This window comes from Cebidichthys violaceus, unplaced genomic scaffold (assembly GCF_023349555.1).
Source record: "Cebidichthys violaceus isolate CVI_PGR_0920_01 unplaced genomic scaffold, fCebVio1.0.p SCAF_1, whole genome shotgun sequence".
NCBI lineage: Eukaryota > Metazoa > Chordata > Actinopteri > Perciformes > Stichaeidae > Cebidichthys > Cebidichthys violaceus.
In genome coordinates, this window is record NW_027176262.1 from 17848808 (window position 1) to 17872857 (window position 24050).

The window sequence follows — 24050 nt, forward strand, 5'->3', positions numbered from 1 at the left end:
ATACATTTTTATGGTATTTGCATGACTTCTTAAAGTTTTGTTAATCAGGGTAAGGGCAAAAAGAAACAAATTCAGGTCATCCCTACTTCTAATTGAGCCCTATGTCTTTCCAACCAGAACTTCTATTCAGGGGGTCACTGGACCCGAGACCCCCTGGCAACCTGTAGGCCCATTCAGTTATCCATCTGAGCTGTGACTTGTTTTGCTTTTGACTTTGTTGGTAAAAGTTAGTTTCTATAGATGGCGCTATAGATGAGTGAGATAGCCCAACAAACAGGAACTATCATGAGAGCCCGTGTGTGTGACAGTTATAGGAGCAGGTTGATGGACGGCTCAGCTGTCAGGCAGGCAGAGAAGCACCAGCAACTGACTGTGGTGGGCGTGCAGGCAGCGCACGGCCATATAAGGTCACTGATCCCCGGGGAAACTCCTCCAGGCCTCTGTGCTTACTACGAACACCCCTCCAATACATGCTGCTCACATATTCACTGATAATTACCACGACTGGGATCAGGTAGGTAGCAGGAATTAAGAGGAGAAAACTCTGAAGCTTTTAATCTCAGTAACATCTGACAAACTACTGAGAAGAGCAGAATGTGGGCACAGGAAAAAAATACATTTAAAAAAATCTAAACTACTGAAAATAACAGGCCACACAACTGCCAATTGCTGTGAAAGAGTTCATTTGGCATGTGGATGAGAGGGCACTTTAATTCCCCCCCCAAAAAAAAACTTAAATTATTGCTAGTATGCCACTGGTTAATCTACATGAGGTTGCCTACCCCTGTTATAGATCAACTGAATACAGCTGATCATACACATACACATGTATGCAATGTGCTAACTGCTGAAAACAAATTGTCTTAACCAGTCTTGAAGATCGGTCATCCCCACCTTCTAGCCAGGACCACAATGGAAATAAATGGGATCGTCTTCTACCAATATCAGTGAAGTGAGGCGCCTGCACAGAGCCCAAAGGAGGTTTACAGACAACACCCACATCCTTGTTCACTCTGCTGTTTTCTGGCAAGAGCTACAGAACTATTTGCTACCGTTCCAGACTTCAGAGAAGCTTCTTTCCTCAGGCAGTGAGATTCCTCACCTCATCCTCTGTACTAAAAATATTTTTTTTTCTTGTGTAGCATAAAGGGACTAGAACTCGCATTTCATTGTGCAACTGTACGCTGACAATAAATGAACCTTAATTTAATAAAACAAGTCTAAGCTCTACGAAATTATCTGATAAAAAGAATTCGATGAATCTAATCCATTCCAACTGTTAAGTTTGTTTGTTTTACAGATAGCAAATGTCAAATAGTTTAATACATGAACAACAGGTTGTCTATCCCGTCTACACCCACAGATTCAAGATGTCACTCTGAATATACAAGTTCAATTGTAATATATTTACCATTCAGGACTCCATGAGGGTGTGCTGATTACCAGGTTATTTGACAAACACTATGGATGTGAGGTCAGGCACAATGATACACCAGGAGAATCCACTTCAACTGATTTATTGTAGACAGGTGCAGAACAGATGAGGCTTTTATCTACAAAAAAAACAAACAGCATGGATTGTACCAGCCTCATCTGTTGTATAGATTTCTGTTTAGAAACAGAAATCTATACAATATATTATCATACACAAGTATGAAGCAATATCTGGTGACTCTTAAACAGACTAGAATTAACACAATGTTCATAGATTTTAAGTTAAATAACTAAAAAGGTACTGCAATCAATGTACATAGAGAAAAGAAACTCACATATTTACACAGACAAGGACTACGTCCAGTAGAGAGCCCAGGGTTCTGCTGCAGGTAAGGGCAAAAAAGGCTCACACCTGAACTCAATCCCCCTATTCAGGCTCTAATCAAGACAGGCCCCTCCCACTTCCTGCTCCTCCTCAGACAGCTCTTCTTAGCTCTGCTCTTCACAACAACAATCATGTAAAACTCTTTCACTGGAGGCACCATACAGAAAATAAAAATAGTAAATAACAAAAACATGTACAAAATATAATATATCACAATTACTCCACACCGCGCATTTCCGCAAAGTCCGTGAGGTCTACGTGCAGTCCGTCCATGGTGCTGTCCCACTGTCAAATCGTCGAGTGCTTGACGGCTCTCTACGGGACATCAAACATTTCTCTTAGTTTTGCTAACTAAAGCTGTTTTTACAAAAACAAGCAAATTAATTTGACAATTAGCTACCTCTGGTTTCGTAAGGCAAGTGCCTGGAAGATTGGTCAAATCAGGGAGTGAAATCGTAAAATAAAACCACACAATTGTACATAACATGTTTTAGTGTGATCAAGGTAACGCAATATGTTGCCGCAAAGTAATGTCAAATTGGTATTTATTCCATTTTAAGCCCTTGCACGTTTGCAAACTCAAGCACATACCAGCTGACGTCAGTTAAGTTCCTGAGGGTTCAGGGTTTAAGGCTGTAGGGAGGACTTTGGGATTGGGCCTCTGTCTGCAGCCAGCAGAACAGAGCGGGTTTTAGACAAAGACACTCTATCTGTACTTACTCTGGTTACTTAAACTGCACAATAAATGCCTTTAGTTCTTGAATGGTCTCTGTGCAACATGAAGGAGGAAGTTCTGGAAGAATGCTCTTTGACGGGACCACAGCTCAGTGAACTGAGACAACACATCAGATTATTCATAAAAAATGAACACCATCGCTTAGATGATGAGAATCTGCTGGAACAGTTTTAAACTTCTTTTTCATTTCTAAGTGAGGAACACATGTTAAAGAGCTGTTATTTCTACATAAAATATGGAGTATCTATATTTTACAAGTGAGGGACTTGGAGTGTGAATGGGGATTATAGAATCTTGGGAAATTGGAACTTCTTCTCCCCTCATCCTCTGTGAAATAATAAAGGAGAAAAAAAACTGCTCTATTAATAGCTCATTTTGTTTTGAAGATCTCATCTGAGAACAGTGAAACTGCCCTTTGAATTAATTTTATGTATAAAGAGATAAATGAAGTGGCTGTGTGCACGTTTGCTACTTGGAAGACATTCTTGATAATAAAACTACTTGCAGACAGTATTAAATCTTCTCTCTGGATTCCTCACTTGTGTCCCACTTCATTCTTGTCCGCAACCTCTGACCCCTGTGCAGAAAATAGAAACCACTTTATGTGTTCATCTGTTGCAATGGATATATTTAAATTCCCTTTAGCACACAACTACTGTGTTTATGAGAGATTAGGCACTGAACTGAACAATTTAGCTCCTCAATTACATATTTTATTTTGCTTACTTTATTAGGTCCTGATGTGCGTCTTATTGTTATGTCTTTTGTGACAATGCTGGAATAAGTAGCGTTTTTTAGTTTGTCCAGACTGAAAACCAGAGGGGACAAAAACTGCTTTGATTTAAAATCATCTGAGTGAAAAGCTAAGCCTTTTATAAACCAGTTCAGCCTTCTAAATCTCTTCAGAAACCTCACTGACCTTCATAATAACTGTTAAGTCTTTGTTCCTAAGTACACGATTATTGACTCATTAACTACTGACTTCAATTCAACTTGTGTCTTGATTCCTTTTCTTCCTTTTATGTTTGTAAAATATTGTTTTTGTGAAGTTATTTTTAAAGTTATTACAATAATGTATCCCCAGGGAACTGTAATTCCATTATTTTCTGATCACTCACCGATTAGTTTTCCTGTCAGCTCAGGGTATCCTTTATCCAATGGACGCACACACGCACAAAAACACACACACACACACACACACACACACACACACACACACACACACACACACACAATAATGAGACAGCTGACTATCATGATTGAATATATCATTATCATATATATATTTCATTTAGCTGTCACCTCACAGCTGCAGCGTCCCACTCTGTGGACACATTGGTAGCACTGCCTATCATTTCAATGTCAACACATATTCATATATAATACACCAAAGTACTGATTCTTGACAGAAAGGGTTGCTGCATGCAGCCAGCAGGAAAGGATGATAGGAACGTTACCTTATCATTTGATTTAAGAGTGCGTGTGTTTGTGTGTGTGTGTGTGTGTGTGTGTGTGTGTGTGTGTGTGTGTGTGAGGGAGTTGGGTAAGAAGCAGCATAGAAAATGAGATCAATGCTGAGATTAGACAGGCGGTGGGACTTCACACTGGCAATACAACACCGCTGTTGACCCCCAACAGACCAGCCGACAGCAGAAAGAAATAACGGTACACTCTGCCATCAGTTGTATGTGTGTGTGTGTGTGTGTGTGTGTGTGTGTGTGTGTGTGTGTGTGTGTGTGTGTGTGTGTGTGTGTGTGTGTAAATCTATACATACAGTACATACACACAGACAAGCACAAAGTGTGCCTGGAAGGACATAACTGCATCAATGTATGCACGTAGACAAAAAAAACATGCAACACACAGACACATCAGAGAACGACAGCTTTAAAATGTCACAGCTGTCTCCCTGTGATGTAAAATTAGAAATGAATGAGTTAAATGAATGGGAACAATGACACACACACACACACACACACACACACACACACACACACACACACACACACACACACACACAGGACAGCCATATGTTTGGCATATGTTAGATGGAACAAAAGCTGACCTGATTTAAGTAACCGGTGTAATGTTTCTGAAAAGCTTCTTGTTTAAAGCCATGCGTGATTTATTTTCCTTCAAGGGGAGACACTACAGGTGAATAGGGTAAAACAAAAATAATTACCTAATAGAAATCACCATGAAACTTGCAGAGTTGATTAGTTACATTAAGAGAATAATTTGTTGTATTACAAGTTTTCTGAAATCTTATGTTTGATTATGCAAATAGAGCATTATCTTATTAAATATGTGCTAATGTGCATACATTTCCACACAGAAATCTGAACATGCCAGGTTCAAAATGATTGTTTCATTTTGTTGACATATTAGAATCAAAAGTTTTCTCTTTGGGTCAGAAAAAAAAAAAAAGAATCTGAAAAAACTGTCAACAACCATGAAAAAAATGGTCTATTTTCGCCACGTTTTTAGGAATAAAATGTATAAATCAAATTATGACTGATATGTCAACAAACCCCTCTGTAAAAACCTTCAGAATGAAACGTTGAAAAGTTTGGCGTATATCATTTTTGAGAAAAGCCCTTGAGAAAAGCAAAATGACTGCTGATGATGAGGTGAATAGGATAAAAAACCTAAAAACTAATAGATATCACCATGAAACTTCCCCAGTTGATTGCTGACATTAAGGCAATTGTTTTTGTGTATTACAAGTTTTCTGAAATGTTATGTATAAATATACAAAGGAGGCATTATGTAATGGTAACTTTTGGTGAATTTAGGAGAAATCTACAGACACAAATATACAAAGAAGTAAAATAAATGTGTATTTTGGATGTTTTCTTTCCACTTTTTTTTTTACCTCTAGTGTCTTGCCTTAGTATAACTGCTACTAGTTTGTTTGTGGGTCATTTCACTTGGGACAGTAGTGAAGGCATGAGACAAATTCATATATATGTGAGAGTTAATCATCCCAGGTATAATGTGTATACATTCCACTTAAATCCCGACTATCCATCGGTCTGTCCTCTTCTCACCCATCCTGCTGCTTTGGTAAACAAAATCAAAATTTCATCTTTCTGGTCAAGAGAAAGGTGGGACAGAGGGAGGAGCAGACAGTATGACAGCTGAGTCAACGCAATTCAATCGGGTGTACTGGTATCGGAGATGGGAGGACCTGGTGAGACGGCGCTAAAGATAGAAATCCACGGTTCACCCCCATCACACCGCCACCCCCTCACGAGTTATCCAGGTAGCTCATGTTTCATTGGAAGCTCACCACTGTCACCTTCACAGAATACACACAAAACAAATCACACACATTCCAAATTATTGACCAAAAATAAGATAAATGACTTATGTAACCAACAGTTCAAATTGATCCACAGTGTAATGTTGCTCACTGCAGTTGGGTGAATAATCAATAGCGTGATTCACTCAGGCATTTCAGCATCCATACACACTACATTCAATAGTGTGGAGTAATAAAGCAAATTGGTGCAGATATTCAAATAGAAGAGACACACTACTTTTTCTTTATCTTCTTTTTGAGGGTGAGGTTGGAGCTTTAAAAAAAAAAAAAAATGTTTTACAGTCCTGACCATTATGTTATCTGCAGCGCCGTCGTCCATTTAATCAAAGTCTGCATAAGTCCACATAGTTACTGGGTCAGGTTGGATGGAGGGCACAAACACAGAGTATTCATCCGGGAGACCGCTGTTTGTATGTGATGAGAAACCAAAAGTAACATACTTATTCTAAACCAAAACACGGTCTATGTTGAAATGTTGATATGATATGTATTTTTGATTCAGCGTATCTGTGGTTTGAAGAAAACAAACAATGCAACCATTGTATGGCGACTGGGTTGATTTTGCACAACTCCCTCTGGAAACACTTCATACAACTTTTTCAGTGCAGTCAAACTCCCCAACACCTGCAAACAGACTTTGACCTACGACCTTGTGACCTACGCTTCACTCCGAATGGGACACAAGATGTGAGCAGTGGCCTAAAGGTGAGTTGTACCATCCACCCCGATATCCCAAGCAGCAATTATGTTTCCTCCATAACATATTTGTTAAAGCTAATCAATATCACACAACATATTTTGTAGGAGATAAAGTTGGAATAAAACAAAGCAAATAGTGAAACATTTTCATCACCTTGGACTTATTCAGTGTTGTCTTCAACCAAACTCAAAGCCTCACACCTCATTGGCCAAAACACCGTCAATCCTTCCTTTTCAGCACCGCTCATTCCAATCCAGCACTTTTCACCGTGTGACAGACTTAACATGCAAATGTTGACAGAGTCCTCTTACAAATGCCTGGGTCTATTTGTGGTGCTCCTCAAACTGTTAACATGATATTTTTCTGGCTCAGGACTCCTATGTCTGAAAGAGTTAATCCATGTCTGAGGAATCCAAAGAAGACATGAGGGCTGCTGCTGAGATTCTTTCATAAGAGAAACACTTCCCTTTTTAGTTATGTCTTTTTATGTGGGGTTAAGATGTGATCAGTTTAAGCACAAATGTCAAACCTTTGAAATACAGTGTTTTGATAAACACCAACAAAAAACACGGCGACTAAAATTCAAGAAACTGACCACACCTTGAGTTCAGTAATTTCTCGTTATATCCTTAGGTTTCACTCTCTTCCCGCTCAGCGCAAAGGACCACAAAGACAAATTGCTGAGCTATAAGATGTATAATGTTGATAGGATCAACCCAAATGTGTTGAAGCCGACAGTTGCTGGACTGCCAGTTGTTCCTGGCAACACCCATGTGTGAATGTGTGAATGCACGTAACCCCCAAACGCTCCCTAAGGCCTTTGCTGTGAATAAGAATCTGCCACCAGACTGCACGCCAGCTCAAAGAAGCTTGATATATATATATATGTATATATATATATATATATATATATATATATATAATATATATCACGGATTGTAATAAAAAACATTCACAATAACTTGATCGTGGCAAATTTTCATTGTCGAGATTTACGTGAATCACGAGTGCTTTAAAAAAGATTGAATTTTTTAAAATAAAATAAATGCAGAAAAGAGCAGACTCACACAAGTTGCTATTTTTCTATCCATCCTTTTCTTATGATCTTATGATTTATGATTATCTTAATTAAGATTGTTTGATTGTTTGGTTTTCACAAAAAAACTGTGATGCAAAAAAAATATTTGTTTCTTAACAAAGATGATTCCAGTATGTTTAAGTGACATTTTTTAAAGTTTTAAGCATATTTTGATGATTATCCGGATAATATTGTGAATCACAATAATTTCGTCCAGAATAATCGTGACATTAAATTTGCACATCGTTCAACGCTTAGTGTTGGTGCATGCACACATTTGCCAATGCACACACAAACTTCACCAACTCTGCAATCTTGTATGTGTCTGTAACAGATTGGTCTGTGCAAACCATTTCCTCCCTCGACCGGATCAGAACTACATTTTAAACATTTCCTCACACAGACAAACATCAGATAACAAACACTAAATCATGTCATTTAGCGTGCACTAAGCCCATAAAAGTATTCAGCTATCGGTTTGCTCATGAGATTCAGATGGAATCGTTATAAATGATTCACAGTGTTCCATGTTACATAACTGTCCTTGGTGCCTGTTTCCCTGGGGCAGCTGCAGGGTTCTGGGGCGGCGGGGGGGTTGGGGGGTTGGGTGGGAGCTGGTATGGGCGTGTTGGTGGGGGGAGTGCTGAAGGATACAATGACAGTCTAAACTGGGATACTGGATCTGTGCCATGGTGGCAAGCGAAGAACAGGACAGACTGGTCTGAATGGGCAGAATACATACACAGCACATATCACACGTCAGTCAGCATGACCTTTAAGTTTTTATTGATGGGGGTTTGTGGTACAGGATGTAGTGAAGGATAAAGCTGTATATTTCTATATGTGAAATAGACTCAATACACTCTTTAAGGCTGCTATAAGTCTATGATGGTCTTTCACAGCTACTGCTCTGTTGCCACACATGAAATGTACAAGTATTTATCATCTGTGTCACTTTATTATTCATATTACATATTTTTTATCTGCATGTGGATGCATGTATCATTTTGAGCCCTGCATTGGCAATCTGTAACTGATTGTAGCAACATGGAAAAAGACTACTTTGTGAAACAGTGGCCTGTGTGTTGAATTGAAGCAAAGGAGCTGAGAATCAAAGTGACTCTCTGAATCCCTACGCTCCTGAACACAACAGTCATCTGCAAATTTGCAGTTACAGAAGCCAGCTGAAAGTATAAATACAACCACCACCCACCTGTAGTATGCGTGCTAAGTATCAGTATGTACTGTGATGCAGTTTCTCTATAGCGATTATTTGTTCAAATGAAACACTGACATCTATTCATTTAGCAAGTTTATCACATATCTTATATCTGAGTGCCTATACAAAAACAGTGAAATAAGACTCTCAGCCTCACCATCTGAGCATCTCCTCCCACAGCTTTAGAACTAACTTTGCAAAGGTGCACCATATTTTTCCTTACAAGCCAATGAAAGCAGACTGGGCTTTTTGAGAGGGGGGCTTAAAGAGACGTTAAAACGGAGTGTTTCAGATCGAGAGTGAAGATAGATATATTCAGAGGGACAGTAGGAGAAAAAAAAATGTTGTTTTAACATTAAAGCATGTAAAAACGTTTTAGTGGAAACCCAGAACACAAGTATGAACCGGAAAATGAGCATCATATGTCACGAGGGATATCCATCATTTGACTTTGAATCTATAGGTTTATAAACTGGAATATTCATTTGGTAAATATAATTGATTATCATCAAATTTAGTATTACATGCAAATCCCAGATTTTCAAGTGAGAACAGCTTGGTTGTAGATAGAGTACCAACAGGCCTAGAACAGAGCCTTGTGGTGCGCCAAAACAAAGCACTGAGCATTGAAATGAGCATTAAGCAGGTTCCCTAATAACTTTAATGGTCTTGTTTAGCCTTGTATGTTTTGGAGGAGCTCAATGTTTTGCTACACCTGTTTTCAAGCTCTGTCACAAGCCAACGCCCTCTTTATCTGCAACAGAGCTACAAATACAAGCTCTGACTTTTATTTGCTTTCTCCACCCAAACGTCCCAGCAGGTGTAAGCTTTCAAGCTAGCATTTTCCTGCAGAAAAATATGCTGATTTAAATGCTCAACACCACAAATCCTACCATAAAATAGTGTGTATCAGTCTCAACTCACAATAATGTTGAAAGTACATTTTAAAAGAGCTCTATTTTAGGAAATCTAAATTACACGTAACAGAACAAGATCTGAAAACAGACTCCGTTCTTTGAACTGTTCCTGTGGACTCATTCTACCTGTCACTTAAATAAATACACATTCTTATATGTTATGGTAAGGCATACTGTAGCTAATCACCTAATCACATTTTTTTGTATCAATATACTTTGGATTGTTCGCTGGTGAACTGTATTTTACCAGTATGTATTATTTGTTTGATTTATTTATTTGTGGACATACATGCACGTGGGGTGGATTTATGGGCCAAAGGATGTGAACATTTTCTAAGAAATGGTTGTAATTGCTTAGTTGTTATAAATCTAAATAAATTATCATTTGTCATGATGAATCATAAAATCTGCACAATAAAAATCTGACCTCCAAGGTTACAATAGTTTTGAATTGTCACTTAGTTTTTTTGTATATTTGCTCTCTGTTATGTTTTGGGGAAACCTGCATCTTATGTAAGACGGCTGTCTGCGTCAGTGTCTCTGAGCTCCACCCTTCAATTTCTATTTCGTCATATGATGTACGTGTGGTTTAATATCTGTCTGTGGGTAGATTACTGAGGTCTATCACATTACTAGTGGGGGGTGGATGAGGCTGCTGGACTCCAGGTCTCACAATTAGAGTGAGATCTGACTCTGAGTATAACCTTCTGGGAGCCCAGACTTAACTAATGGCCTTTTGCATTGGATTCAAAGCGATACTAACCTAAAACACGTCAGGCAAGATATTTTATATGATATCTGAATATGAAACGTCTGAGGAAAGCACAAGTCATAAAACATAGAAGAATTTCTGTTTTCCCTCCTCTGACTTGCCAAATAACTTGCCAAGTAACGCATATCTCAACCTCACACATGCACACCTCCACTTACCATATTGGTATAAATGAGCGGGACCACAGCTGAATGAAATACAATCTGTAATCTTGAATATTACAATGACATAATCAAAAAGACAAAGTGGTTATTTTAACTCCTGAACAGGATGACAGACAGAACTCCGGTTACTCTGCTTCATCAACTCCCCAGAGACACTAATTAAATGTGAAGAGATTCAGTGCATGTGCATGCATGCCTACAATGAGTGTCCGAACCATTAGAGCCACCTGCTTTTCTTAAACTGACCGGCTGAAAGCAGGTGAAAAACATAAAGCTGCACACTGTCACCATCTCTATTTCGTTAAAATCATATTAAAACTACAGCCAAAGTGCTTTTAATCCTTTGAAGTTCTTTACTACTTGGAATGATTCCAGTAATCCAATTAATCTACAGTTACTCTCATTGTAAATCCCTTAGATTAAAACATTGGCCAGTGAATCTAATTTCACCCCCAGTGCAATAATGGCTGTGCATGCATTTAATATACAAACATATGAGGGCGCATGTGCTTTTGTACACGGCTGTCCACCACTGTTCTGTCCTGCAGGCTCCCAGCAGCTACGAGCAGGCAGAAGGTGAAAAGGTTGGACCGAGCAGCAGCTGTTTCTCGGCTCTCGGCTCGAGTGTTGTGTGATGTCGGTTCTTGCCTTTTAGAAACTCACCCGGGCACAGAAGACCCCCTGCGACCAATCAAACGAGGGGACCCCGAGTCTAGTCAGCCAATAGGGACAGAGGTCTAGGTATAAATACTTAAGCCCATCATCTGGCAGAGTTGGGCAACCCCTACATTCGGTGGACAGGATCTGATCCCAGGATTTGTTACCTCTTTCTTTTCTCCTAAGCAGGTAAAAAAAAAGAAAAGCTAATCAATGCTTAGTCAGGCTTTTTCATAAATCCAAAGGGAACGATTGTAGGGATTTTTCTATATCAATATGGACAGACACCTCTCTCTTAGCCCAAAAACCAAATCGTTCTAAGAGAGGGAAACATTTTGAACCAAATATCTGTCAGACAGATTCCTCAACTGGAGCCATGTAAAGTTTTTTTTGTCTCCACGCATTTTTTGTGTGGATGGAATGGAAACTACTAAAATCTCCTCTGATCGTTCTCTATCAGTGCACATTGTAGTGAAACTTCTCTTGAAGCTCTTGGTTTTCTTGGACATGGGTAGCACTGGTATGCAGTGAGGTGTCACTGAAAAAAGTTGCAACCATCACCTGTTGCTGACGCCAGCAGGGCAGACTTGAAGTGCGTCCTTGAATAGTTTAGGATGCTTGATTTAGTCATGGGTGTTGTGGGGCTATCAGTGAGGCAAGCAATGCTTTGACCTTTCAGTGCACCAGGTGTCATCAATCAACTGCACCTCAACTAAACTTACAGAACTCTGTCTGATGGAGAGAGAGATTGGCTTGTAATAGATATAGTATGAAGAGACTGAGAACGTTAAATGTTTTATTGCTTCTGGTACTAAAGCACTTTTTCTGCTACCTACTGTATGTATTGCAGCATTGCTCGAGGAAGTTTGCATTAGTCTGAGGCTGAATGGAGTGAGAGAGAGAAGAGAAAATCATTCATCCTAATGTGACATGGGAGGGGTGCAAGACAAGAGGGGGCACAGCCACGCTATTTATAATCTTCTGCTGTGAGGGGGGAGACAGGTGGTGAGACAGTCAGAGAGGCATGACAGCTGGGAGGAAAGCATGTAAAGAGAGCAGCTGACAGAGACAGAGAGAGAGAGAGAGAGAGAGAGAGAGAGAGAGAGAGAGAGAGAGAGAGAGAGGCAGAGAGAGAGAGAGAGAGAGAGAGAGAGAGAGAGGCAGAGAGAGAGAGAGAGAGAGAGAGAGAGAGGAGGATAACAAAGAAAAGTGAAAGAGACAGTGAAAGAAAAAAGTAAGAAAGAAAGACAAGAAAACGGAATGAGACGGTGTCTCCTCTTCACCAGAGGACTCATAGAGAAGGCACTTGAAAAACTTGGAGAATTACCAGATAAGAAATATGGTATTCACTATGTTTGTGTCTCAGGCTGCTTTGTCACATCACTGCAACAAAGACAAATCATTTTCATAAATACATCTTGTAGCTTGTAAAACTATAACCCCCCCCACACACACACTTTCAGGGCTGCTTCTATAATGTTCTTCTAAATTAAAACAATTAGGAAAAAAGTGCCTGAATAGACCTGAGTCTGTAAAACAACTCCAAACTCTCCTCTCTTATATATTGCAATCGCACCAAATGAGTCTTACAAGCATTGCAGATTCTAAAAAAATACCTCCTCTTTTTCTCATTTCTTCCCAGGTGGAGTAAGAATCGCAGCCATGGCAAAGAACTGTCATAATGACCTCAAAATGAAGTTCTCGGTGGACGAGGAGTTCCCCGATCTGTCCCTGCACAACAACCACATGGCCAAGGTACAAAATCCTACTCTGACATTGTCTATCCATGGCCACTCACCCAAAACACACATCCTGCACCAGTGGCATAAATATAGACAGCCCATGCAGTGCACTGGAACCTGTGGGGGTGAGGGTGGGGGGTGCATAGAGAGAGCAAGCCCCCCCAACAACAACAACTTGAATCCCCCATTAACTGCAGATAGCAACCTTGGAAATGGGCCTATGGTCAAAGAACATCTCGCATATACAGATTTGCAAAGATGTTTGCTGGGTAATACGTATGTTGATGTTGCCCAATGACAAGTCTCTACATGATCATGTGGCCAAGCTTACGAAGTACTGTAGATGGTAGGTAGCAAAACTCTTTAAATTAGATTGCTTTGGTTTTCCTTATAAACGATTGCCAGCCCATGGGGTGTGTGCTTTATTACTAGTAATAAAGAGAAGAGACAAGTTACATAAAATCCAAATGTTTTAATTGTTGCTATTAGAACCAGAAGGTTTTTTGAGTGCTAAGATACTAAAATGAACTAATACTACTAAAAGGAAATCACATGACAGTATTATCACTGACCTGGGTGTCATCTGTTGTAGGTGCTGACCAAGGACATCTACGGCAAGCTGAGGGGAAAGTCCACTCCCAGCGGCTTCACAGTAGATGACGTCATCCAGACTGGTGTTGACAATCCTGGTAAGAAGGAGCAAGTCATCAGCACAGAGACTAACACACCAGCAAAGATAGGGTTGGACATACCTTAACCAAAGCAAGCACTATATGTAGCCAAATATGAGAAATGATTATGTTATGATTATGGATTGCCGCTAAACCTGTCACATGGTGGTACAGGCATAAGAGGACCTATCAGTATCCCTCCACATGATATTCAAAGTTGAACTAGCAATGTTACCAACTTCCCCATCCTCCCCCTTGTCCCAAAGGTCACCCCTTCATCATGACCGTGGGTTGCGTTGCTGGTGATGAGGAGTGCTATGAGGTCTTCAAGGATCTGCTGGACCCCATCATCTCCGACCGTCATGGCGGGTACAAGCCCACCGACAAGCACAAGACCGACTTGAACTTTGAGAACCTGAAGGTGAGCGGTGGAGACCTGCAGGACGGTATTGTTTTAGATCAGCACAGCTTTAAGAAGGAGAGGGAGTAAATAAGTAAACCATTTATCCACTCCTAAACTTTTATAAAACTCAGCCCAACTCCTCATATGTGAAGCAACTCAGTTTTAAAATAAGACATCAAAAACTGATGGTTCTGTTGTGTTTTTCTGTCCTGCCTTCTTCCCTCAGGGTGGTGACGACCTGGACCCCAACTACGTGCTGTCCAGCCGCGTTCGTACCGGCCGCAGCATCAAGGGATTCACTCTGCCCCCCCACAACAGCCGTGGAGAGCGCAGAGGCATTGAGAAGCTGTCCATTGAGGGTGAGTGTCAACCTGATGACAACAATCTATGAGTCAACACGATGGTTTGTAGAACGCAAGATATACTTATCAGAGACGGACTCTGTTCATTTTCCTTTCAGCCCTGGCCAGTCTGGATGGTGAGTTCAAGGGAAAGTACTACCCCCTGAACGGCATGACCGACGCCGAGCAGGATCAGCTGATCAATGATCACTTCCTGTTCGACAAGCCCGTGTCCCCCCTGCTGACCTGTGCTGGCATGGCCCGTGACTGGCCCGACGGCAGAGGCATCTGGTGAGCGACACACAGAATGGAAATTAAATAGAAAATGGATACACATATACGACTTTATTGGTATTCCCCTAGTTTAGAAAGCAAACAGATGATCAGATATGTGCTATGATCAACAGTGAGAGCAGATTTGATGTGCCCATACAAACGCGTCAATACACACTCGCTAAACACCCTCTGAGCTTAAGTCTCCCATCTTCCTAAGCCAAACTTTAGGACTTCCACCATCTGTCTCTTTCTCCAGCAGCCCTAATATGAAAATCCTGATTATTCCTGTTTTCAAACATCTGTCAAAGTGTGTCATGAATACCAAAGCACAGTGTGCACAGCTGCAGCATACACGGCCCCTTACAGTGGCTTGACATCCTACAAAATAAATCCACAGCTCAGCTTTGAGAAACACTTCAAATCATACTCATGCAACATTGTTCAAATTGTATCAAATTACTGGCTCACAAACATTTTGTCCTGTATGCAAATCATGTGAAACTGACCTGGACATTCGTCTTCCAGGCACAATGACAACAAGACCTTCCTGGTCTGGGTGAACGAGGAGGATCACTTGCGTGTGATCTCCATGCAGCTGGGAGGCAACATGAAGGAGGTCTTCAGACGCTTCTGCGTTGGCCTGAAGAAGGTAAAACACAAAAACATCTAAATGCATTTATGTTGACACACTCTCATGTGCAAAACAAATTCCTATGAATATTTTCTCTGTGCTGTAATTATGTACATGGTGGAATTATCAAACCTTTAAAATAAACATTTCATGTCTGTAAAACAACTTAAGGACTATTAATGAATGTCTTTATTATTAACAAATAGATCTGGTTAGCATTTAGTTACATCCGTCTAGTTATATTTTAAACACCATGCATTATTTATTTCACTTTCCTCATCACTGCTCAGATTGAGGAGATTTTCAAGAAGCACAACCACGGCTTCAGTTGGAATGAGCATCTGGGCTACATCCTGACCTGCCCCTCCAACCTGGGAACTGGCCTGCGCGGTGGTGTGCACGTCAAGCTGCCCAAGCTCAGCACACATGCCAAGTTCGAAGAGATCCTGACCAGGCTGCGTCTGCAGAAACGTGGCACAGGTATATTAAAAAAAAAAAAAAAAAAAAAAAAAAAGGATAAAGAAAGTTAGTTAGAAGTTAGAATTTTCAGAGGAGCCCCAAATGCTGCAGCTTTAATTAAACATAACGCAGCTGGATGGGGCGAGGTAAAGAATTAACGTCAAAATTTGCATTTATTAGCAAATATTAGGAAATGTGCTGGAAATAAAAATACACAGATTAAGATCAAGAGAAGTTACTCAAAACATTAACAGAAACACGATTTTTAATTCTTGACATTAACTTTAGCAAGTTTCTATGGTATCTTAGAACAGACAAACCAAACTGTGGCTCTGGAAAGGGCCATTCACAATTTTACGCCAGCCACCGTAGTTCTCCTACACACTTCCGCAATCTTGCTACTAAATGCCGCCAAATCCTACACACTGCAATTTTTATAATTTTAAAAAAAATATATTATTTTGTAATATTTGCTCCATTTGTTTTGGTTGGGAGCATTAATATCATACCGCCCTCTTACTTAGTGCCTAATTTTCTCCGAAATATCTAGAGAGAGGAATCTTCAGGAAGTACTTGAATTGTTTTTCTGCAGTCTCACTGTGACTATTGGAGTAACTGTAAGGGAGTAACTTTTGTTGAACATACATTTAGTTAATAGAAGAAACAGTCTTGCTAAGCTCGAGTTAGTCAGGCAGCAATATTCAGCCAACTCCACACATGTAGCTTTTATCCTCAACGTCACATCAGTCTCAGGGAGGAGGGTGTGAGAGTGCTGGAGGTAGAAAGAGGACTCATTTTTCTCCCCTACTCTTCCCTCTAGGTGGTGTGGACACAGCCTCCGTGGGTGGTGTGTTCGATATCTCCAACGCTGACCGTCTGGGCTCCTCCGAGGTGGATCAGGTCCAGCTGGTGGTTGACGGTGTCAAGCTGATGGTTGAGATGGAGAAGAAGCTTGAGAAGGGAGAGTCTATTGATGGCATGATCCCAGCCCAGAAGTAAAGTGGACAGACAAGCATTGACTGAATGACTGCGTTTGTTTTTTTTACATGAAAAAAAATGAACAGGTAGCCTTGTTGTAAAGTTATTTGACTGGTTTCGGCCAACTGGCTACTTTCTACTCACTTCTTTCCTTCAAGAAGACACTCCACTTTTCTCTCTGCTCCTTCCTTTCTTCTTGTCACTTTAATCGCATCGCTCCCCATCTTCTCTGTAACATCCTGGGATCAATCCGTGCATAGTCTGGAATGGCTATGCACTGAAAGAAAATGTTTTTTTGGTTGTAAAATATAACAGGACAATAAAGTATGCCCCATGTAACAATCAAAACTCTCTCATGTTGTCTTTATGGGAAACACACATGGATCTTTTGCAACTACTCATATCAGATTGATAGGGATATGTGCTACTGATACATTTTAATACTGGCACAAGCAAACAAAATCCTTAAAAATAAAGAACCGGCAAAAATGTCCTCACTTTGATCATCTAAAACTTGTGGTCCACACACACACACACACACACACACACACACACACACACACACACACACACACACACACACACACACACACACACACACACACACACACACACACACACACCAAATTGAAGAAATAAAATCCATTTCTGAGAAAACAAAATACACAAAATATGAAAGAGGTTGAAAGTCTTTATTTTTGTGTCACACATTATTTCCTAGGAGACATGCAGGATTGCAGGTCGATCATTTCCGTAATATCACCCCATAAGTTACGTTTTCTTGATAACAGTGACAGCTTCAAACACACTATACAACAGAACTGTAGCCTTAAAGCATGGCCCTAACTGTATCTACAGAACAGGTTCAGAGAGTGAGGCCCAGTTGTACACACACACACAAAAATATGCAAAAATAGCCCTAAAAAAACAGCTTCACATTTTCAGACAGTGGTGGATACCTGCTGAGGCTGAAATCTCCCAATTAACAGGTCGACTTTACAACTTGTAACAATCTGCTGTATCATGAAACTTTTCTTTTTATGCATCAGTGTTTTGTTAGATGTTGCAAGTACGAGTTATAATTGCTTGACTTTATAGAGTTACAATACAAGTGCAACCACCTTTGGATTCAGTCGTAGTCGGTCAATATATGATCAATTGGGCACTCTGTATTTTTGCCGAATCTTGGTAGGTTTGTTCCGTAATGAGCAGCAAAGTGTTTTTAATAAAAGAACATTTCTCAAAAGGTCATTCAATGTCTCATCTTAAACCGCTTTGCGTTGTACAGTGGCTTAATGAGGCAGGGGTCCGATTGGATAACAGTCGTACACCTCTTACAGTAATACTGGAATCTGATTGGTCAACAGTCAAACACGTCTCAGCAGTGCTGCATCCTGGTTGGTCGACTGAGGGAAATGTCTACAGTTTGAGTATCAAAAGTGTTGCTTGGGTTAAGAACTCAAAATAAATGTAATGTTGGACGAAATAAAACTGTTACAATTTACTAAATGTTATTGAGACAAGTCGCCATTTAAAATTTTTTTGCAACCCCTATTTCCTTATAGTTACTACAACTTTTAACTGGTCGAGACTGTTTCATGACCAATACTGATGCCTCTATATGACCAACATAAGTAAGCTAGACCATCGGTGAAGGCGGATATTCCTTGTAGTAACTTCAATATAACTTTGGACACCCGAAGCCATCGTTTCACTGAAGGAAGTGAATGATGACGAGAGGTACATGTGTGTGTAAAGGATAGAAGGGCATTCAGAATGTCAATTATTCACTTCAGTGTGAATGTGTGAGACAGTTATTTTATAACAATTTACAAAAGAAAAATACAGATTAATTAAAAACTCTGCCAGTACAGTACAATGCATTTCCTGGCTAGAAAGTGAGGGAAAAAAGTGCTCAATGAATTTTAAGAACATATCAGCATTATAAAAAATAAATCAAACAAGGCGCCCTATTGAGTCTATGTTTATTCAAGTCTAGGTTCTTGGCTTTGTGGCTGTATTGCACTACATTTGAGGCAAAGCGATGGTGGTGGCGTTCTGACAGACTGAGATATTGTTAAGTGCTACCAGTAAAAGCCCCATCGCCTCCATTTACTCTAAACCAGTATGAGCTACAGTAATCAAGTGTGTGGTTTGAAGAAGAGATCAAATTATAAACAAAGGTGATCTATTAAAATATACTCGTCCTGAACTGGGGTTCAAATCTGTGGATGCCTATGCTTAGCTTCATGTTGGATCGGCTTTCTGAACTATGTCTGCAGCCTCGCAGGAAAAAGAGCGAAGATTTACATTTTTAATTTTTTTTTGGTATCATATAGTGTTAAATTTCCATCACATCAAATAAAAACTGTGACTAGTCAAAAGAAAGCCATGCTACTGTATTTGACCAGGAATCAATACAACGGTTGGTTTGTCGAGCTTTTAAAAAGATTTTTAACCATTTGTGGCACAGATTTATTCTTATAAATTGTCTGGGCGCTCAGAGAGAGCATACGATATGTGCTTCATTTTGCCATAGGTAAAACGTGTAGTTTTGTTAAATGTTAAACTGATTATATTTAATTGAAATATTAGTTATAACAGCTCCTATTGGTCTCAGAATAAGGCATTCTGATTGGCTGACAAAGCCTGCTTTTTTTAAATCATCTAAATAGACTAAACCAGCTGATTGGAAAATAATGTAAAAGGGCGGTTTTTTATTTTTCAGCGTACATCCACTTTGAGATCGGAAAATCCAGCTGAGGCATGCTATTGCGTTATAAAAACACAAATCACGGTTCCTGTTGGGGATCTAGTTTTTTCATAGAAATAAATCCTACTTTGCACTTCAAACCAACAAAATCTTATGTGATTAAAGAAAACAGAGGACTTTTGCTTGTTTGATAAAAAGGTAGCATGGTACAAATATTGGGGCAAAGTAGATTATATGTAAGGATCAGAGCATCAGCTCAAATGATCAGGTTATCACTTACAACATGTCAGCTGGGTCCTGCATTATTAGGCAGCTTTGCTCCTCCGTAAGCTGCTCACCTGCCAGCTGTCCATACACAGCAGAGAATTCAGTATGGACAGCAGGCAGAGAGGCAACATTTTACCAGAAATGGTACAAACATCAAATACCCAGCTGAGCAGTCAAAGGGCGATTATCGATGGATGGGCAGAAAGGCCGCGATGCTTCATTCAGTCTGTCACAAGTCTCTGCATTTCTGCACGTCTCCCTCTAGAGGCCGGAGGTCAGACTGCAACCTCACTTCTGAAATATGTGACGTCTGCGTCAGAGGATGACGACAGATGTCATTCTCTGACCCATTTTTAAAAGCATTAAAGAGAGAAAATAAACTCCATAAACAAACAAAAAATTTAAACTTTAAATAGCAGCTCTTTAAAAAGGAATGATGACAACAAATATGATACAATAGGAATAACAATGTCAACAACAACAAGAAATTATCGATCTCCATCATTCTCAGCAACACCATCCTTATCATCAAACATGAAGTCATGAAAAAAATTAAAATAAAACAACCTGCATGGGCTCACATATTATGGAGGTGGTGGTGCGTTTCAAGCAGGGGTCGTAGGTCACTGACAGCTCCACGGTCAAGGGTCATCATCAAGTCTGCCGACGGCGGTCTATCCGTGTCTGTGCGTCCGCTTTATCTGGCTGTGATTGGTGGCATCAGAAGAAGAGGGTCTTTGGCGGAGGCAAGGCATCGCGAGCCGCATCGGAATGAGGTGGAGCCCAGGGAGGAAGAGGAGTGGGAGGAGGCAGTGGTGTCTTCCTCATTGTTCCTCCTTCTCCTCCTCCTCCTCATTTATCATCCTGTCCTGTGGGTTATCAATCCACCCCACCTCCTGTTTCCCTCAGAGCTCGAGCTCCTTGGACACTTTGGTGGCGATGTCTCTAAAGGCCAACGGCGCCCCCCACAGGCGCTTGAACCTCACACCGCTGCTCTGGCCCAGCCCGCTGGGCAGCTGGCAGACCTCGGCTTCGAAGGCCACGCGGGCACCGGCCGCTCCGTGGGTGCAGGACAGGAGGAAAGGCCCGGCCAGGTGGACCTGGCAGCCGCAGCCCTGCGCCGCCTCGCGCAGCGCTAGCACCACCTCGGCCGGGTCGCGGGGGCTCCGCACCCTCACATCCCAGCCGCATCGGGGGGTCCGGGGCTCGGCCGCTTTCTGATGCCCAGATAGATGGCGACTGGAAAGGGGAGGAAGAGTAGGGGCGGTGCGAATAGAGGATGGTAGAGGGAAATGTAGGAAGATTTGAAACAAAAATGGCGGGGCAAGGTTGAAAATGGATGTTTACAGCAGGAGGGTTGGAGGAGTTAAAGAGGTGTGGATAGCAGAAATAAAGGAGGAGGAGAGGTGTGATATGAATGAAGGAGCATGGATTTAAGGATAAATGGGAGTGAATAACCAGGGTTTTAAGTTTAAATGAAATGAATGTGTGATGGAAGTGTAGGCAAATGAAAGTATGGTTGTATGAATGTGAATGCATGAGTGGTTGGGGAAAGCGGGAGGAGAAGAAAAAAAATTAATATCATACATTTTTGTTTTTTTATATCTCTATATAGCAATCTAGGTGATTGGTAAATGTGTATTTTATAGTCTTTTTCATACAATGAATGTACAACACCAAAGGGATATGCAAATCAAACCCACCTCAAGTTAATTGCTCTTGTGAGGCACTGCTTACACATTTATTTTGTTCTTTAATGAGTTAATAATAAAATGTATATAATTAATATAGTACTACACAGATACATTCTTTAAATCACACTTAACACCAACTAACACACAACATCCCAGGATGGTAAAAAGTTTCAGGGACTGAGCTGTTGATAGACACAATGACAGTTATTATACTTTCTGTTTCTTTTCTTTAAATCATCGGTTCTACCCGCAGGGATCATCTACCACAAGGAGCACCACAGTCTGCTAGCTAGTGTTAGCCTGGTGCTGCTGCTTTACCTGCTGTTAACTTGATACTGGGCTGAAGCAGCTGAGTGGAAGTGCACAAGACAGATAACTGACAGCAAGTCAAAATTATGTATTTTTCATAGTTATTAATTAACTGAGAAAAAAAAGATTCAGGTGATCTGTTTTCTGAGTCTGATCCAAAGTGTTTTCTCCCTTGTGTTTATGATTTAAGGTTTTTCATCTGTGAAACAAGTGGAAAATAAAAGTTTTGCCAGGATCTATTTTCTTATGTCTGTGAAACAGATTTAAAAAAAAGTTTAGGCATGCTGATTTTTAGTTTTTGGCAGGATCATTATGTTTGTTGTTGTAATACTTATTTTGACCTCAAGAGACTGAAGTGCACCACTACCCCATGTTTTAAATAGGACTACAAGCCTTTATGTTTTCATACATTTCTCCATGCACACCAAACACATAGTACATCAGATGTGATGTAACATTACCGTCATGTCTTTCTTTTGGGTCGAAATGTATTTTAACCGGTGCTATTCTGTTGTTAAGGAAAGCACGAATGCTTTTACTTAAAACATGGGGGAATGATGCATTTCAGCATCTTGTGGCCAAAATAAGTGTTACAACAACAAACAAATTTCTTTCTACCTGCCAAGTTTCTTTTATTGGTTGAAGTTTCTTTTATACAGATAAAAAAGGAGTCGTTTTTCATCTATTCTTAAGTCGGAAACACAGCAGAGAAAACAATTTAGATCAAACTTACAAAATGGATCATACATTTTTTTTCCTCACTTTCCTCTCAGGGCTTCCGTACAGGTTTAACACTCATAATCTGTTTCTTTATTCTTTCATTAAAGCTTACAAATCTACACTTTACTGTAGTTCCTTGTTTCCTCACCACATCAAAGAGAAACATTAAATAAAAAAAAAATCATTATAACAAAAAAGTAGTATAATTCAGGATCTGTGCTGGAAGCCATGGTGGATCACATGGAACAATTTGACTCCATGTAGACTTCTAATGTTTAAAAGATGATCAGAAGAAAACATCAGTGACACCTAAGAATGAACACATTTACAGCCGAAAAAACAACGGTTCTGTGTATACAACAAATCTTTGTAAATACATTTTAGACTAAAGGAAAACTATTTAGAGCTACAATTGAATCACTTTCACTCTAGCAGTCATGCAGAAACTTAAAGGCATAGTTCAACATTTTGGGAAATATGCTTTACACATTTATTAGTTTTCTTGCTGATAGACGACACCTGTATGTACAGTAAATATGTAGCTGGAGAAGAAGCTAGTTAGCTTAGCATAAAGACTGAAAACGGGCTCTGTATTGAGGAAACAAAATCCACCTACCAGCAAATATAATGCTCATTAATCAACACTTTAGGTCTTCTTTGTGTAACAATTTTAATTTGCTGTTTTATGGGGTTTATGTGCCAAGAATTAATCCAGCACCTAACCCCCGTAAATTAGACAATTATTGTTTTTATACTCATGTTTTGGTACGGATTAAGCAAGATACAACATCTCTTTCTTGGAAAGAATAAGAGACACAAATAAGCAGAGACAGCAAATAAACGCTTTTCAAAATGTTTAACTATTCTTTTAACAATATCTTCTCTTTCTATATCTTGAAGAGTAAACTAAAAGGCTTAAACGTCCTTTAAGTACACATGAAATTGGTGGATAAATTATGGAAAGCAGGCTGCTTGTAATGCTGACACAGGAAATGTAAGATTGTTCTGTTGTTGCACTTTGGTCGTCAGTGTTGGAAAAAATTTAAATGTGAGCTCACCTTGTGACCGGAGATCTGCTGATTCTCTCAGGTTCGTCTGTGACCCTCAAGAGGAAGACAAACGTATCCGTTAGGAATCAATAGGCCAAATGGCCCTCCCCCCCACTTCCTGTTTAAGTGTTACAAATTGTTGCATGGCTATGTCAGTCAATCCACATCAACCACAACACACAAGCACAACAACTTGGTTTTTTTCAAGTCACAGATGGATCATCACCAACCTACACTCACCACACTGACACATTGGATGAGTGTGCAACAACAACAACATGTCAAAGCCGCCGACAAAACAAATGAGAGGGATAAACAAATGTAGAGGGAGTGGATCCAGAGCGGAGAACCAGGTCCTAATAGACACAAAACACGGCGTGTGCTGCAGAGTCACACAAATACAAATCTAA

At 40.2% G+C, this 24050-nt stretch overlaps 2 protein-coding genes across 6 annotated transcripts in view; one reads left to right on the forward strand and one right to left on the reverse strand.

The window, feature by feature from the left end:
- The first annotated feature begins 11505 nt into the window (after nucleotides 1-11505).
- On the forward strand, nucleotides 11506-17236 carry ckmb (creatine kinase, muscle b). The gene is made up of 9 exons (XM_068712956.1): nucleotides 11506-11576; nucleotides 13030-13142; nucleotides 13722-13818; nucleotides 14067-14221; nucleotides 14430-14562; nucleotides 14664-14835; nucleotides 15346-15469; nucleotides 15742-15931; nucleotides 16731-17236. The coding sequence occupies exons 2-9, from the start codon at nucleotides 13050-13052 to the stop codon at nucleotides 16907-16909; spliced, it is 1143 nt and encodes a 380-aa protein (XP_068569057.1). The 5' UTR covers nucleotides 11506-11576; nucleotides 13030-13049; the 3' UTR covers nucleotides 16910-17236.
- Nucleotides 17237-17561: 325 nt separating this feature from the next.
- mark4b (MAP/microtubule affinity-regulating kinase 4b) overlaps nucleotides 17562-24050 on the reverse strand; it is a 53932-nt gene continuing 47443 nt past the window's right edge. The window contains exons 16-17 of one of the 5 annotated variants that reach the window (XM_068712973.1): nucleotides 23650-23694; nucleotides 17562-21107 (exon numbers count right to left, since the gene is read on the reverse strand). In XM_068712973.1, coding sequence (XP_068569074.1) covers nucleotides 20774-21107; nucleotides 23650-23694 — 379 coding nt within the window. In that variant the 3' untranslated portion in view covers nucleotides 17562-20773. Of the gene's footprint in view, nucleotides 23695-24050 lie in introns of all 5 variants that reach the window. The other 4 variants (XM_068712967.1, XM_068712988.1, XM_068712992.1 and 1 more) reach the window with 4 other exon arrangements.

Excerpts from the sequence above, each read along its gene's own strand:
- ckmb (XM_068712956.1), top strand. The coding sequence starts at position 13,050 with ATGGCAAAGAACTGTCATAATGACCTCAAAATGAAGTTCTCGGTGGAC. Across the intron at positions 14,222-14,429 it reads TGAACTTTGAGAACCTGAAG|GGTGGTGACGACCTGGACCC; the intron begins GTGAGCGGTGGA and ends TTCTTCCCTCAG. Across the intron at positions 14,836-15,345 it reads CCCGACGGCAGAGGCATCTG|GCACAATGACAACAAGACCT; the intron begins GTGAGCGACACA and ends TTCGTCTTCCAG.